This window comes from Pyrus communis, chromosome 9, assembly GCF_041283825.1.
Source record: "Pyrus communis isolate YQ-2024b chromosome 9, ASM4128382v1, whole genome shotgun sequence".
NCBI classification, from domain to species: domain Eukaryota; kingdom Viridiplantae; phylum Streptophyta; class Magnoliopsida; order Rosales; family Rosaceae; genus Pyrus; species Pyrus communis.
In genome coordinates this window covers 24,198,282-24,214,026 of record NC_142573.1, presented here as the reverse complement: position 1 = coordinate 24,214,026, position 15,745 = coordinate 24,198,282, and the positions used below count along the sequence as shown (strand labels likewise).

The window sequence follows — 15,745 nt, the reverse complement described above, 5'->3', positions numbered from 1 at the left end:
AATTTATTAATTTTATGTTTATATTTTAAATTTATTAGTTGATTTAATAAAATTACTGTTAGATGCTTTCAAATCTAATTGTTAAATTTAAATCAATTATTGTAATTGAGGAGTTGACTCCCAAGAAAAGGGCTAAGAGGGGGGCCACATTTTGCTAGCCTGATGCCCTTTTGGGCAAATAATGGCTTTGTGGGCTCCATAAAATTATAACTCAGTCATCGGTTAGAGATAAATCTTTTTACAAATCAGACCATTTTTTTCCTTTAGGACCTTTAGCCATCTCCATTGTTATAAAAATAAATAAATAAAATAAAATAAAATAATAAAAAGGATAGTTCACGAGGAAAAAATTTGTAGAAATCACTCCGAAAATAACAAAAAACAATTCCATAACACTTTATTTGGATAAGGAATTTTAAAATGACGAAAATTGAAATGATGAGATTTTATTTTGTAGAATTTGTGAATTTCCTTGTTTGGTTAATCTAAAAAAACAATGGAAGTTGAATACATAATTTTTTTATTTTTAAACTCTCACTCATAGAAATTGGAAAATGACACACCTATTTACATGAAATTTAAACTTATGAATTGGAGGTCATAAATTCCAAGTATTTTTTTCCATGAAGAAATTTTAAAAATAAATTGGAGGTCACAAATACGAACAATGGAATTTGCGTGTCATTTTATAAATTCTGACTTTTATCCAAATTTTAAGTTTATTTTACTCGTTCAAACATAGTATAAATGATTGGGCTCATTGTTGAAAGTTGGATCTACATTGGATCTCACCTGAATCGCCCCATCTATCCTCCTGAGTAGAAGTTTGGTTTCAAACCCCAGTTCAAACAGGAGAAGTACGTCATGCTAATGTGGCTTGGATGATTCACATCTCAGGGTCAGACGCTGATGAGCAAAAATATTGGGTCATTGGAGTTGCAACAAAGATCAATTGAAAATTTTGGGCTCATCAGCCCACGGCCTATCAAGGGACGATATCTTCTGCCCTTATTCCTGTCCCGACTCCTCTGAACCTGTGAACAGAAACTGAAGGGATCTTAAACCCCCCAAAACCCAAGCCACACTTCCCCATTAGCATTTAGCAGAGAGAGAATGAAGCTTAATTGCATGAGCAAGCTCATCTCCTTCTCCCTTCAAAACCCTCGAAAAAATTACACTCTTTTCAATTCAATCCGCCCTTCTTCTTCTTCTTCTTCGTCTTCTTCTTCGCCTTCGTGGTCGAATTCTCTCCATGACCGCATAAAGGTCATCAGAGACCCAAAAGCCTCAGTTCTGCCGGTGCTGGAACAATGGGTCAGTGAGGGTCAGGCTGTTGAGAAGCAGCAGCTTCAGTCGCTCGTTCGGCTCTTGAAGGACTTTAGACGCTTCAATCACGCTCTTGAGGTTCATGTCTTACTTACCCACTTCCCAATTTCTTTTCTTTTCTTTTTATTTTTACTTTTGTTGACATTTTTTGTTGTTGTTGTTGTTGCTGTTGTTGCTACAACTTGTTTTGTTATGTATCCATAGGTTTTATTATTTATCATAAATATTGGGATTTCAAATTCAATGTTTATATTCATTTGTTTGCATTCAATGCTATAATTGTTGAATCAAAATTAACTCTCTTAGCATGTGACAGTCCTTTACTTTTGACTTCCAGAATTTTAATCCTAGTGATCACATTTTCTTATTTCAATTTCGTCTGTAATGGGTCGTAGACAACCCCGGTCCATGAAAGTTTTCGGAGTTCTCGCAGTTTTGCAAGTTTCGTCATCTGATTGCGAATGTTATGTTGTTCAGGTGTCAGCATTGTCTTAGGGGGGGAAAATTAAGGCATCTGCAATCTAGATATTAAAATCTCGGACCATTTTAGAACCACAAGATCCAATATGTATTTGTTGAACTGGGTGCTACAAATGATAGATTGCAGTGTCGCCAAATAACCGAAAGGACCTGTCCAATTCTAATCTGTTCTAGTTTGTCACTTTAAGATGAAATGAATTTATAGTTTCCTCATTTAGTCATATGAGATGACATATCTTTGGTTCAATCATTTTTACGATTCTGTATTTATCAAATAACAACATGGAGGGTTTGTTTTGGAATTTTACCACACAGTCGTTGAATTGTGCTCAAGATTAAATCTAGCCTTTCCAAAATATGTTTAGGCTGCCAGCTTCTAATTATTCTGTGTCATCCTTTTGTTATTTAGATATCCCAATGGATGACGGATCATAGATATTTTGATTTATCTCCAAGTGATGCTGCTGCTAGATTGAACTTAATCCACAGAGTTCATGGACTAGACCATGCAGAAAATTACTTCAACAATCTGTCAAAAAGTTTAAAATCGCTTAACGCATATGGCGCCCTTCTATGCATTTATGTGCAAGAGCGGTCTGTTGAGAAAGCGGAAGCGACCATGCAGAAGATGAAGAAGATGGGTATGGCAAAAACCTCATTCCCTTACAACATGTTGATCAATCTTTACTCCCAAAATGGACAATATGAGAAGATCAACATACTGATGCAAGAAATGGAAGAGAATGGAATTCCAATTGACAAGTACACATTGAGAAATCGAATGATGGCATATATTGCAGCATCTGACATGCCTGGGATGGAAGCTATCCTAAATAGGATGGAGGAAGACCCAAACTTAATTGTCGACTGGAAAATATATTCAATGGCAGCAAATGGGTATCTAAAAGTCGGGTTAACAGAGAAGGCTATTTCAATGCTGAAGATGCTGGAGGGATTGATGCCTCTGCAAGGGAGGAAATCAGTAGAATTTCTTCTGACTCTTTATGCAAGTACTGGCAATAAAGAGGAGCTCTACAGAGTTTGGGATACATACAAGCCATCGAATGAACCAGTGGATGTACCATATGGCTGCATGATCTCATCTCTGGCAAAGTTGGATGATATTGAGGGGGCTGAAGGGATATTTGAGGAATGGGAGTCACAATGCAAAATATACGACTTTCGGGTGCTGAACAGGCTTCTTGTTGCCTATTGCAAAAGGGGTCTTTTTGATAAGGCAGAATCAGTTGTAAACAAGGCCACGGAAGGAAGAATCCCTTATGCCAGCACATGGAATGTGTTAGCAATAGGTTATACAGAGAAGCAGCAAATGCCTAAAGCAGTTGAAATGTTGAAGAAGGCACTCTCAGTTGGTAGGCGAGGCTGGGTGCCGCATTCCCCAACTTTGACGGCCTGTTTGGATTATTTGGAAGGGCAGGGAGATATTGAAGGAATTGAAGAGATAATAAGTTTACTAAAAAACTTGGGTCCTTTGTCCGAGGATTTGTATCACAGACTTCTGAGGGCTAGTGTTGCAGCTGGAAAATCAGTTGCTATAATTCTTGATCAGATGAAAGTGGATGGGTTTACTGCTGATGAAGAAGCATATAAGGTCATTGAAACAAGCCCAAGTTAGCTTTTTGGAACTCCTCTCATTGTGAGAGAAATGGAGAAGTTTCAAAAGATTCAGCAGAACTTTAAATTCCTTAGAACAATCGCTAAACAACTCCAGTGGGAATTTTCTTCTTGCTAGATCTCACATTCACATCAAATTCATGAAGACACGAGCCGGTTGCAGATCATCAAGTAATGTTGTCAAACAATTCAATTTTTTTACTAGAGTTGGGATATTCTGTACTTGGTCTCACTATTATGGTTATATTATCAAGTAAGTCATCCTAATTGTTAACGCCTTTCAATTTTATCGGTGTTTTATAAATCTACATGTTAGTATTTTGTTGTAATTTATGTTCAACTCCAACCTGTCTTTTGTATTTTCTATACAAACTACAGTAGTTGTCCTGTAGAGAACTTATTTCCTCACATGGTAGCTGCAAATGGCTTACAGAAAGCACAGTTGATTTTTTTTTAAGCTGCAAATGGCTTACAGAAAGCATAGTTGATTTTTTTTTAAGAAAAAATAAGTTTAGTTGCTTTCTACTTTTCTGCTGTCCTTTGATGATGGGTCGCATTTCAATCTCTAGGTTTTCTAATCGTAAATCTTTCGAGTTGTTTTGTTGTAATCTGATAAATTATGCAGTGCATGAACTCAGGTTAGACGTCAAAGTAATCTGATCTTTATAGGTGATCTATTAGTTTTGGTTTATATGCCTGTTCTCAGACCTCTCTCCACCTGAAACAACTCAGCGCAAGTTAATCTCATAAAAATAACATCAATGCTAACCGCCTAAATTGAATATATGAATGTACTGTATAATCTTTAACTCCCACTTACGATCTTATAAGTTAGAGGTCTCAGCGTTTTGGTGCAAATCCTTTATGATTGTTTTCTAGGTAGTGACTAATATCACCTTGAATCCTTGATGTTATCTGTCAGTACCTGTGCATTAGTGTAATCTTCTGTTTTTCGAATGCATTTTTCTCTCTGTGTTGACAATTAAAATGATGAATTTCATCTTCGCAGTTTCGCTTCCACTTCAGTTGGATAAGCGCATTATTTTCAAGGTAAGACTGAAATGGAAGCGAAATTGCGAACTTGCATAACATGCCAGCATATCAGTTGGTTTTATTTCAAACAGAAACAAATAGAGAGTTTCTAACTTGTCAAAGCGATTGAGAGAAAACAAAACTGGAAAACCAGTTGGAAGCTGGCGGCTTGTTGGCAAATCAATTCATTGAATTGTTAATGGATACTCATTAATACCCATTTAATTTGATTTCACCTACACCATCGTCACCACTGCCAACCACACTTATATATAATGGTGATTTAAATTAAATGGGTTTTAACGAGTAACATTTAACAATTCAATGAATTGATTTGCCACTTACTATGACATACGAAGAAACAGTTTGTATTATCGTAAATAATGTAACAATGATGGCAGCAGTCATAAAACTCGCCAGTTTGAATGAACTTTCACATTTCTTACTGTAAGTACAGATTGTGATATCTCCATTTGTGCCGGGGAGTCCAAAAAAGGATGCTTAGTTCCTCGTGGAGCTGAGCATAAATTGGAGTCGGTGTTGTGTGACGGGAAGTGGAGCCAACATTTGTAAAATGGTGTGCCTGACGAATGAGGGGATTTCTCAACTGCCATAATTTACCACTACACGGCCACTGCTATTGCCACTATAACCATCACCGTTATCCACCACCACCTACCACCGTAACCATCATCATTACCACAACCATCATTGTGGTCATCCCAACTACCATATTTGTTTTTGTCATTATACACAATTATAATATTTTTACATTAAAATTTACCATACGCTTTTATACTTCTTTTCATTCTCAAGTCATTTTAAAAAAAATATAGTTTATCGTCACTTAGTACTACAGTCTAGTGGTATTTATTTTCATTGATAAGTGAGAGGTTTTATGTTCGATTCTTGCCAAGATGAAGTTGAATCACATTATTATTAACCTAAGGCTTAGCCCACGCCCATACTTCCTCACTCGTTTAGTGTAGATAAAATATCATTTGTTTAAAAAAAAAAAACAAAAAAAAAATTGACACATTGTTATATTATTGACATGATATGCCGAGTGACGGTTTACCGTAAAATGTGGAGTGAAGTCTCAAACATGAAAACATAAAACATGAGAAAAGTCGAGATAGCATAGTCCACTGCTAAACCCTAAACCCATAAATTCCCAATTTCTCCCAAACCCTCTATGAAATTAGGGCTCGATGATTAAGCTTCTTGGTTCAAATCCACGGCGTGTCAATGCCATTTCTGGGAGTTCTCGTGCACTGTTTTGCTCAATTAAGGCCGCGGCCTCCTCCCAACCCCCATTTGAGCCTTTGTACATTAGGATCTCCCGGGCCGGAAATCCTAGGGTTTCCGTTGTACCGATTCTCAATCAGTGGGTGGAAGAAGGGAGAGGTGTAAAGAAATGGGAACTCCAGAGTTTCATCAAGCTGTTCCGTAAATATCGCCGCTACAGACACGCTCTCCAGGTAAAAGAAAAATAACTTTTAAATTTTATGCTAGTTTTTGTATGATATTGTCATAGAAAATGGAATGAATGTGAAATGGAGTCAATCATAGCCTTTGATTTCAGTCACAGAATCCGGTGAGAATAAATTTTGTAGAAATATTCGTATAGAAAAGATTATGATGGAATATAGATAACCCAATTTATAAAATTTCACAAGTTTGAGCTAATTTGCATATACAGTGCAGGTTGTTGACATGAAAATTGATTGTGAAATGAACTTTGATAACCCATAATCATTTTCGGAGAATTCGTTAAATCGTTTTTAGCAAAAGATAACATTGTTTGGATGGAGAAGCAGATATGATGAGTGCGGTTTACGTGTACCATACAGGGTATACACAATACAAGCTTCATTAAAACAACACTTTGTTTCCTTATCAAATAAAGAGACTGCCATTTAGCAAGAGGTTAAAGAACAAGCGTCGTAAAAGCAACACCTTGTTCTGGCACATATGTTTTACACTGCTAGATTTGGATTGTATTATCATCTCTAGGGTGGTTGTCATTAGTATACTTTTCAAGTGTACTTGGGTTGTGTCCGATAGATGCTCTCTTTTTGTGATATTTATAACTTTCAACTGTCATCACTCTGCTAAGAATGCAATTCTACTAGAATTCACACGTTTCAGCCTGTAAAGTTTCTCAAGACAATGCTTTGAAAACGTAATAATATGAAGCACAAATCCATAATGATGTAGTTCCTTTTGTGGATGCTAGTGAATGCTTGTGTGTTGATGACCGTGGTAGATGATTCTGGTCATGTGCTTGTGAATTCTTAGGAAGCTTTTGCTTAAGCAATATCAACTCAAATCATTTCAAGTTGATAGTATGTGTTCTGCATGTTATTAAACAGGACCCTGAATTGTGACCAATAATAAAATAAATGATAAAACTGGAAGATCCTGAACTGTTATTCTTTTAGATTTCAGAATGGATGAGTGATGCACGGAACCAGTATCTAACTCCGGGAGACATTGCAGTTCGGCTAGATTTGATCTCAAAAGTTCATGGCCTACAACAAGCTGAGGCGTACTTCAATAGCATACCAGACCAACTGAGAAACTTCAAGGTGTATGGTGCTCTTTTATTCAGCTATGTAGAGAATAAATCTTCAGAAAAGGCTGAGATTATTTTCGAGAAGATGAACGAGTTAGGTTATTTGAAGGGATCAGTAGCTTATAATGCTGTGCTGACCCTCTATTCTCAGATAGGTAAACATGAAAAACTAGATATTCTAGTAAAGGAGATGGAAGAAAAGGGCATTGATTATGACAGTTACACATTGAAGATTCTATTGAATTCGTATGCAGCCGTTTCTGAGATAGACAGAATGGAAAAGCTTTTAATGAAGATAGAAGCCGATCCTTTGGTCAATGTAGACTGGAATGGTTATGTTATTGCAGCAAATGGGTTCTTGAAAGCTGGCTTATTAGAGAAGGCTTCAACAATGCTTAGGCGATCAGAGCAGCTCATCAGCAATAAAACAAGTAAATTTGCTTATGAAGTCCTCCTCACTTTATATGCTACTATTGGGAATAAAGATGAGGTTTATCGTATTTGGAATATGTACAAAAATATGGTGGGATTATACAATTCTGGCTATCTTTGTATGCTAAGTTCATTAGTAAAGCTGGGTGACATTGATAGTGCTGAGATGATCGTGGAGGAATGGGAATCTGTGGCCAAGCTCTTTGACATTCGAATTCCCAACTTGCTGATCACTGCATACTGCAAGAAAGGTCTTTTGGAGAAGGCCGATTTATATATAAAGCGGCTTGAAGAGAGCGGTAAGGAGCTGGATGCAAGCATTTGGACTCGTTTGGCAACCGGATATCATATGAATGGTCAAATGGATAAGGCAGTGGAAACAATGAAAAAAGCAATATTAGCAAGTCGAGCAGGATGGAAGTTCAATCATCTAACTTTGGTTGCATGTCTTGAATACTTGAAAGAGAAGGGAGACGTGGAAGTAGCGCAAGAGCTTTTGAGATTAATTAGAGAAACAGATCATTTTTCAGCTGATTTGTGTGATAAATTAGATAAGTATGTTATTGGTGAACTTCATAGAAGAGATGGGGAAGTATCACAAGAACTTTTGAGATTGTTGACAGGGAGTGATCATCTTTCAACCACTTCATATGATAAAGTTGAAGATTACACCTATGATGAATCTAAGGTTATGACATTGATAAATTGAAAGAGGATAGTCATCTGGGAGGATTTGATGAAATCTACTATTGCGGAGGGGTTGATAGCACCAGTTTTCATTCTGTAGGGGGTGTTTGGTTCTATAACCAACAAAAGGCGAACGTCCACGCCATATTTCTTTTTCAGCAGAACGAAAGGAAGGTTTGTTCTCTTTCGTGTTATCGTTGTATTTCAGGTGGATTAAGTACGTTTGTACAGATTTTCATTTAACCACAAAAATTTAAAATAAGCTGACATCAAGAACAATGCGAAAGAGGAAATGAACTGTGGATTGTTCTTTTCGTCATTTCCTGTTGTTCGTTATCGGTTCTTACAACGTATATTGCCTCTTGTCCGTAATTGGTTCTTATAACATATAATCTTATGCATGCTCTGTAATTAAAACTTACAGAAGTTAGAATCGCATTCGGATAAATCACAATAGCGCTTAATTTAATGATTCAGAGAATGCAAATACTGAATGATATGAGGTGTTTGTCACTACGGATATCCAATGATGCAGATAAATCTGTGCCTAATATAAAGCTGGTATGCCGGGAAGACGATGTCCTAAGCCTATTGCAGGACGCCGTATTTAAAATTAAATATGAATAGTATCTGATGAAAATTGATTGCACGATCAACAATAAACAGATACGATTTGAAGATTTTCAAGATCCTTACAAAGAGAATCCGGAGAGGATTCTCATTCGTGTACTTTAACATGTTAACATGAAACCGCGTTTATTGGTTTATGCTACCGTTACAATAACATCTTGGACGTAGGTTTTCATTTAATTAACACAACCGGGGCCCATAGAAGATGAGGAAAACAGGGTTAAGAAATTATGTAAAATTCTTTCAGAAATAATGGGGAGCGGGTCCAGTGGCATTATTGCATGGAGATCAAAGTCTGCAATTTGGTCAGTAAGTCAAAAAATAAGATTGATGTGATTTTTTGACATTTGACGAAATCAGTGTTGGATGGCTAATCATCGTGTACTCACTCAAAAGCAGTCATTTTGTCGTATTTATTTTTATTTATAAGACAGAGATTTTAGATTAGAATTTTGTTTATAACAAATTTGATACTAATTTATTAAAGTTGGACTATTGTGTGGAGAAAAATTTATATGACACGAGTACACTGTTACGGTAACGTCTTGCCATAAAAAAAAATGTGTGAATTTTTTATCTACATGTTCTTATTGGTACGAAACATCACATAATAATCTATCTGTGCATGTAAAGTGTTCTCTGTCTAGTGTAAATTTTTACTTTTTTTTTAAAAAGGTTATCGATTTATTAAAAAAACTCTAGGCTGATATAGCATTTAGAAAAAGCAACGAACACAAATGAGGGAACGAGAAAATGGCAACATAAACCGCCATAGATTCCAAATGCACATCAAACGGTCCAAACCCCACTAGACTCAAAATTGTTGTCACAATAAATACTTCAACTTCTTTACTCCAGTTATACAATCCACTTACGTTTCTAAAATAGATGTTTTTGATGATCGCTATCAAATGGATTTGTGTTTAAATAATATAGTCGTAAATAAGAATATGGATATGTTGTCGACACATTTTTAAAATTATTGAGGGACGTATGTTTTTTGCATTGCTACTTTTTACTTAAGACTCTTTATTTCTTCTTACACACAAATCAAACATATGAGCAATCATTCTCTTCTTATACTTTTAATAACTAACTTAAGTGTGTGTGTGCGCGCGCGTGCGTGTATCTGTATTTTAATTTGCATGTAAAGAGAAATGACGTCATATATTAGTCAAATAAAAATAGTAGTGCCATTCACACATCCATATTAACTTCTACCCTGTCATCTTTATTAATTTATTTAATTCAACAACCAGATAAAAAATAAAAAGAAATGTGCGGATAACATATTGCGGAAAGAATAAAGTGATGAACGGATGATTTAATCCTCTCAACCACTTTGCATTGAATTGAAATCCTTGCATTTGCCAGAAATCGAAATCATTGTCCTTCAAAGCTGGGCCTGCAATTATATTAGAGATTTATGTTGGAATTTGGTTGAGGTGACCATGCAACAACTGTTCATAAGTCTCAAATTCTATTATCCCCGGTGGGACTGAAAAAAATGATTCATATGCCACATTGTCACAATTGGTTTTGATTCTGTTCATCCGAAAACAAGAACCAAAAACAAAATAGCACTAATAATGTGATTGATGCATTAACAATAGTCTTGTATTGGAGAATACAACCACACACCGGAGATATAACAAACAACATACAAGTTATATGTAGAAAATTTGTATCTAGAATCACTTAGGTCTTTTGTAATAAAATCACACACCTAGTAATTGATGAAATATTCCACATCAACCGTATCTCTCAGAAAAAAAGAGTTTAAATATCCTAACACCACTCCAACTAACACCGAGGCCTTTTGTGATAAAACTACACACCTGACAGATTGTGCAGATGGTAATTAACAAGTTGAGGACAATATCGGTGTACCTGACGAATTGTGCAGGTGGTAATTAACAAGTTAAGAATAATATCGATGTTGCTGGAAGTGGACCTTTGCCCTGTCTCTCTTATAATTCTACAGTAATATGCAAGCACTGATGATGTTAAAAAAGTTTGTTAGGTGACATGTCTTCTCTGAAGACAAACGTATGTTTAGGTTAGCTACTTCCCTCAGTGGGGATAAGGAATTTCAAAATTCCGTCTTCGCAATGGTGATCCAATGCATGCTGGTCTCGCGTCCCCATCTGCCTAATGTCTTCTTCTGTGAGTTTCGCCTGTTTTCTTCAATAACAGCTAGATTCGCGGAGCAAAGATGCATCTAGATAAAATTTAACATTCTTCGTGTATCATGAGTAGCATTTTCTACGTTTTGTATTTCAACGTGAATTTCAGCAAGTCGCTGGGCCATCATGGCTTCTCGATATACACGGTTAGAAAACTCTTTTATGTTTTTGGTTTTTGTAGAGCACAAATTAGATCCAGAAGTCTTTTAATATTTTGGTTGTCATCTTACTGGGCATGTAGTAAGTGCTCATCCGTGATATCCTTGCCCACAACCACTGGTGGCCCTTTTGGTTTTGGCACCATCCAAGCGTAGATTTGTCATTTACCCAAAGTCGCTGAAGGCTTTCAAAACGAGTCGACTACTTTTCCTATAGGGTTCTCTGCCACCTGGTTATCCCTCGGAAGAATTCTTGTATGTATCTGATTCACCACGTGACGTAACTGTAATTTTTTCATATGAGAATTTGGTTTGTACATATATTATAATTTTAATAAACTTATGAACCACATCAGTATATTACATGATATACTAAACTACCAAAATAATTTCTTGGTAACACCCTTGATGTTTAGGTCCACCACGAGTATGTATGTTTTGCTTTAGGTTGTGTTGCAAATGGGTGGGCCTATGTGTAACTTGAAAACTTGAAAAGAGGTGGTGGAAAGAAAAGGACATGCCTCGTCGGATGGTTTGATAAGGATAAGGATTAGAGTTAGAGGATTTTCTATGATCCTTCTAAGTATCAGATATTTTAAGTTTTTAAGCGTTAATTTTTTATATTCCAAAGCACCACAAATTATTATAGATTGAAATTATAAGGTCAATCTAAATACTCAATTCCAACACTAACTTTGAAGAAGCATAATTATGGTAATAAACTAGCTAATATAAGAAAATCTAACCATCTCAATTGGTCACAATTCTCATGAATTATGTCATTTGGATGGACCACATGTACATAACTTAGTCAATGTGCGGATCTGTAGTCTTCATATACAGTGACGTGTGCTTAAGGTAATGAATCCGCACTATTCATGATCAAATATTATCGATAATGTATGTGTTTCAGTAGAAATAGTTAAGGAATGAAGTGTGCAAAAAAAATTGTTAAGAAATGAAGTTCTAGTCGGATATCAGAACACGTCAGAACACGTAGTTTTCACCAATAGAAATCTCCCAAGCTCAAGTTAAAACTTGGCTAGAATGCTTCTTTTCTACATAATATTTTGTCTTCTTTTCTTTTCTTTTTATGTTTTTTTGTTGAACAATAAATTTGTTAAATTAAATGTTAATTTTTGTTGGATATTCTGTCTTTTTCGTTCTTTCCCCGGAAGCTAAAGCTAATCCCAATCAAGCAAGAATTAGCTTCCCGCATTCATCACAACAACAAAACCAACCAAAACTGCAATCTAATCATTCCAAATTAGACATCTACATTGTAGCGTTTATGTTGGAGCATAACAATTCAATAACGCGGTAGAGAATCTGCCTTGTAACCAGACGTATACACCCGGAACTCCGGAGCTATCTGGTTTCTCCTAAACGTGCGACGAGAGAAAAAAAAGAAGATAGAAACTATTTCAACCATTGACATGAAATTAGCAACACACTCATGTGGTCGAATCAGCACGTCTTTCGTATAATCTTTCTACTCATTTTTACAGGGGTACAATCAGGCAAGGGAGGTAAAAATTTGTTCAGAACAAAACAAGGCACAGCATAAAGCAACAGAAGAGAAAAAAACATATTCTGCTGAGCGACTTATCAGCCTGCATTACATGCCTTCTAACCCTCGGACTACCGCTCCCCGCCAGATTATACGAATTCGAATTGGTATACCAGTTTGTTAACGAGTTGCCAAAAACCCTTGCATATACCATTTCACCAAACATGTCAGCTACTGGATTGATCGCGGTTGTGGCGATGCCAGGACTATTCATTGGTTCTTGTAGGGGACTGTTTGGTTGTGAACCGTAAGGAGAACTCCGATGATGAAGTTGCGGGGTAACGTATTGACTGGTGGGGGTACGGGCTGATCGCGGTGTGTCAACCCCACAAGGACGAAAGGGTCTTCTCGGAATCACTATACCAAGATGAGGAGCCTTGCCCTTGGAGGGCTTTTGGGGTTTGGTTGTTTGTCCTCGGCCGTAGAGTGGGACTAGAGAGGACTCGGAGACTTCAGCTTTGCATACAGGGCACTGGGGCTGTTTCTGCTCATCTTGGTTTTCGGAAGACGGGCTTTGGAACTGAAGCCACTTGTATATGCAAGGCCAGCAGTAGAGGTGACCACAGAGGGTGACCACTGGATCCTGCACAGAGTCTAAGCAGATGCTGCAGTCGAAGGTGCCACAGGATTTGTTGTCAGAGTCCGCGACTCCATCAGATACGGTATTCCATTTTTCAAAGGAACATTTATCTTGTCCAATGGAGTTATCTTGAGCCACAACCTCTGGAAAAAGCTGCTCTGTAGCCATCTTAAGCGATCGAGAAACTAGTATTTGGGAGCTGCGTAAATCTGAGACATGGAAAAACAAGAACGTTAGAAACATGGTCTAAAAATCAGCTTCTAACGAAAGTTCAACGCCGTCCTTGCGAAGGGCTAGAGAAAGATGCCCACATGCAATCAACAGGACTTCAAATGATCAATCATGGCAACGAGACGGCAGCAAGAAAGCATCAAAATTTACGCGATTAAAAACCATTGGACCAAAAGTTATAAAAAAATTAAAAAAAAAAAAAAAGGGTAAAGTTGAAACAAAAGTAACACCACCAATATATAAATAATCAAATTAGTACAGAAAAGTTAAACCAAACAGTAAGATCAGATCGAGTATATTTATCAATTATCTGCAGCCCTTCTAGAAGGGTTTAAACAACAAAAACATTTTAAATTCTCTCTCAAATATTTATTCAATATTTAATCAATATTTTCCATGTTCATGGAGCAGAAACGTTCAGAAACCAGATCGTAATCGAAAACGAACAGAAAGGCCAATGCTTAAGGTTGACTAGTAGAGACAATCTTGTTTGAGAAAACACGTGAACTAGGCAGCCTAAAACACGACAGATCAAAGTAGCTAATGCTTTATGCAAGTTGTGTTACTTTTTTGCTCTTCTTGTACAAGTAATTGAGTTCCAGAATCCAGCTTTACATATAATCAACAAAAACCCAAAGCAAAAAAGAAGAGGCCAGAATCCCTTTTGATCCTTGAGCTGAAATCGCTGGGCGATTAATCAGATCGAGAATCCAAAAACACAACAACCCAAGAGGAAAAACCATTCAAAGAAGGAAACCCCACAAACAAAACAAGGAACAGATAGAGGGAAGTTGAGTGCATACCAGCAAGATGCGAGAGGTGGTTTTTGGAGGTTTTTCTTTTCTCTGTGAGCTTTTGGAAGCACAGCGTCGATGGAGAAACAGAGAGAGAGAAGAGAGAGCGCTGCGAGTAATGGGTCTTGGAATATGGAGACTGGAGAGGGAGGGAGGATGAAGGGAATGGGAAGGTGAAAGATGAGGAGGAAAGAGGGAGGGGAGAGGGATATATATAGAGACAAAACACAGCGTCTTCGAGAAACCATTATTTGATAATAAAAAATTATAAAATCCACCAGCCACCTTGCTCTTCACGCGCGGTTCCCTTATCCTTCCCCTTTCCTTCTTTCCCTCACATACGTGGCACCCATCCATGATCCTTTTTTTCTTTTTCTTTTAAAAATCTTTTCTTTTATTTTTTTAATTTTTTTATTATTCATTCTTTCCATTGAATTATGTTATTGTCTGTTTTTCTCTTTTTGTTAACCTTGTTTTGTAGTTGGTGTATGAATTTGGTCGAACTAGCTTAAAGCATTGGTTCTCTGTTCTAGCTCAAATTTGAATATTCCTTTACGTAATTATGTAATTTGTGTATGAATTATTTATAGCAACTAATTACGATTTTTAGTCCAGACAGCGATCTAGATATAAAGAAGATCGAAAACAATGTTTTTTCACTCAATTTACCATCCTTTAGTGGAATGGAAAAATTAAAAATTATTGTCTTATTGTTTGTAGTTCTTTAGTGACTCGAATTTGAACTCATTGTCTTTTTTTTTTTTCCTAAGTCGTTGTTCAAAGAAATAAACATTGCAAACAAAACAAAATATGAATGTATATGAGTATTTGGTCTTTTGTGTGATTGTAGTGCTTTAGTGACACATAATAATAGAAATATTACGGATAAAAGTCGTATATGAAACATAATTTACTTCTACAAATATGTGATGTATGCATGCAACACTATAATATTACACTAATCTTACATGCACAAGTTTAATGTACTTTTGTTATGTATGAATTGTGTTTCACTAAAAAGAGATGTTAGGCAGACTCGCCTCAAAAACGAGTTTGCTGAACACGTGTCCTTTTTATCCTGCAATTAATATTCTTATTTGGGTCCACTCAAATAAAAGTAAAGATGTTGAAATTGTTCTCTCTTTTATAACCTCTCTCCCTAACACGATGAATGATGAACTCAACAATCTCTCTCTCTCTCTCTCTCTCTCTCTCTCTCTCTCTCTCTCTCTCTTCTTCTTCTTCTTCTTCTCTACATGTCTCGTCTCTCCTGCCCAATGGACTCAGAGGCAACAATCGTAAAAACTCCAGTCGGTAACCATGGATTGAATGGCCATTGGCAGCCATAAGAGGACCAACTTTTTGAATATATAGATTCTCATAGAAAATTAAAATAAAAAATTTATGCAACATTCTCCAGCAAGAA

The 15,745-nt window shown here is 36.5% G+C and overlaps 3 protein-coding genes across 4 annotated transcripts; 2 read left to right on the top strand and 1 right to left on the bottom strand.

The window, feature by feature from the left end:
- Window positions 1-1,010: 1,010 nt before the first annotated feature.
- Window positions 1,011-3,898, top strand: LOC137740826 (pentatricopeptide repeat-containing protein At2g20710, mitochondrial). The gene is made up of 2 exons (XM_068480634.2): window positions 1,011-1,404; window positions 2,216-3,898. The coding sequence occupies exons 1-2, from the start codon at window positions 1,114-1,116 to the stop codon at window positions 3,440-3,442; spliced, it is 1,518 nt and encodes a 505-aa protein (XP_068336735.2). The 5' UTR covers window positions 1,011-1,113; the 3' UTR covers window positions 3,443-3,898.
- Window positions 3,899-5,549: 1,651 nt separating this feature from the next.
- LOC137740802 (pentatricopeptide repeat-containing protein At2g20710, mitochondrial-like) lies at window positions 5,550-8,489 on the top strand. 2 transcript variants are annotated; one of them, XM_068480602.2, is made up of 2 exons: window positions 5,550-5,954; window positions 6,918-8,489. In XM_068480602.2, exons 1-2 carry the CDS (start codon window positions 5,685-5,687, stop codon window positions 8,190-8,192), a joined length of 1,545 nt encoding a protein of 514 aa, XP_068336703.1. In that variant the 5' UTR covers window positions 5,550-5,684; the 3' UTR covers window positions 8,193-8,489. The 2 variants fall into 2 exon arrangements, with proteins under 2 accessions (XP_068336703.1, XP_068336704.1); XM_068480603.2 differs by having other exon boundaries at window positions 5,587-5,954; window positions 6,925-8,489.
- Window positions 8,490-12,603: 4,114 nt separating this feature from the next.
- On the bottom strand, window positions 12,604-14,495 carry LOC137739726 (E3 ubiquitin-protein ligase RMA1H1). Its single transcript, XM_068479409.2, has 2 exons — window positions 14,329-14,495; window positions 12,604-13,503 (listed from the first exon to the last, which is right to left on the bottom strand). Exon 2 carries the CDS (start codon window positions 13,460-13,462, stop codon window positions 12,686-12,688), a length of 777 nt encoding a protein of 258 aa, XP_068335510.2. The 5' UTR covers window positions 13,463-13,503; window positions 14,329-14,495; the 3' UTR covers window positions 12,604-12,685.
- Between the last annotated feature and the right edge of the window lie 1,250 nt (window positions 14,496-15,745).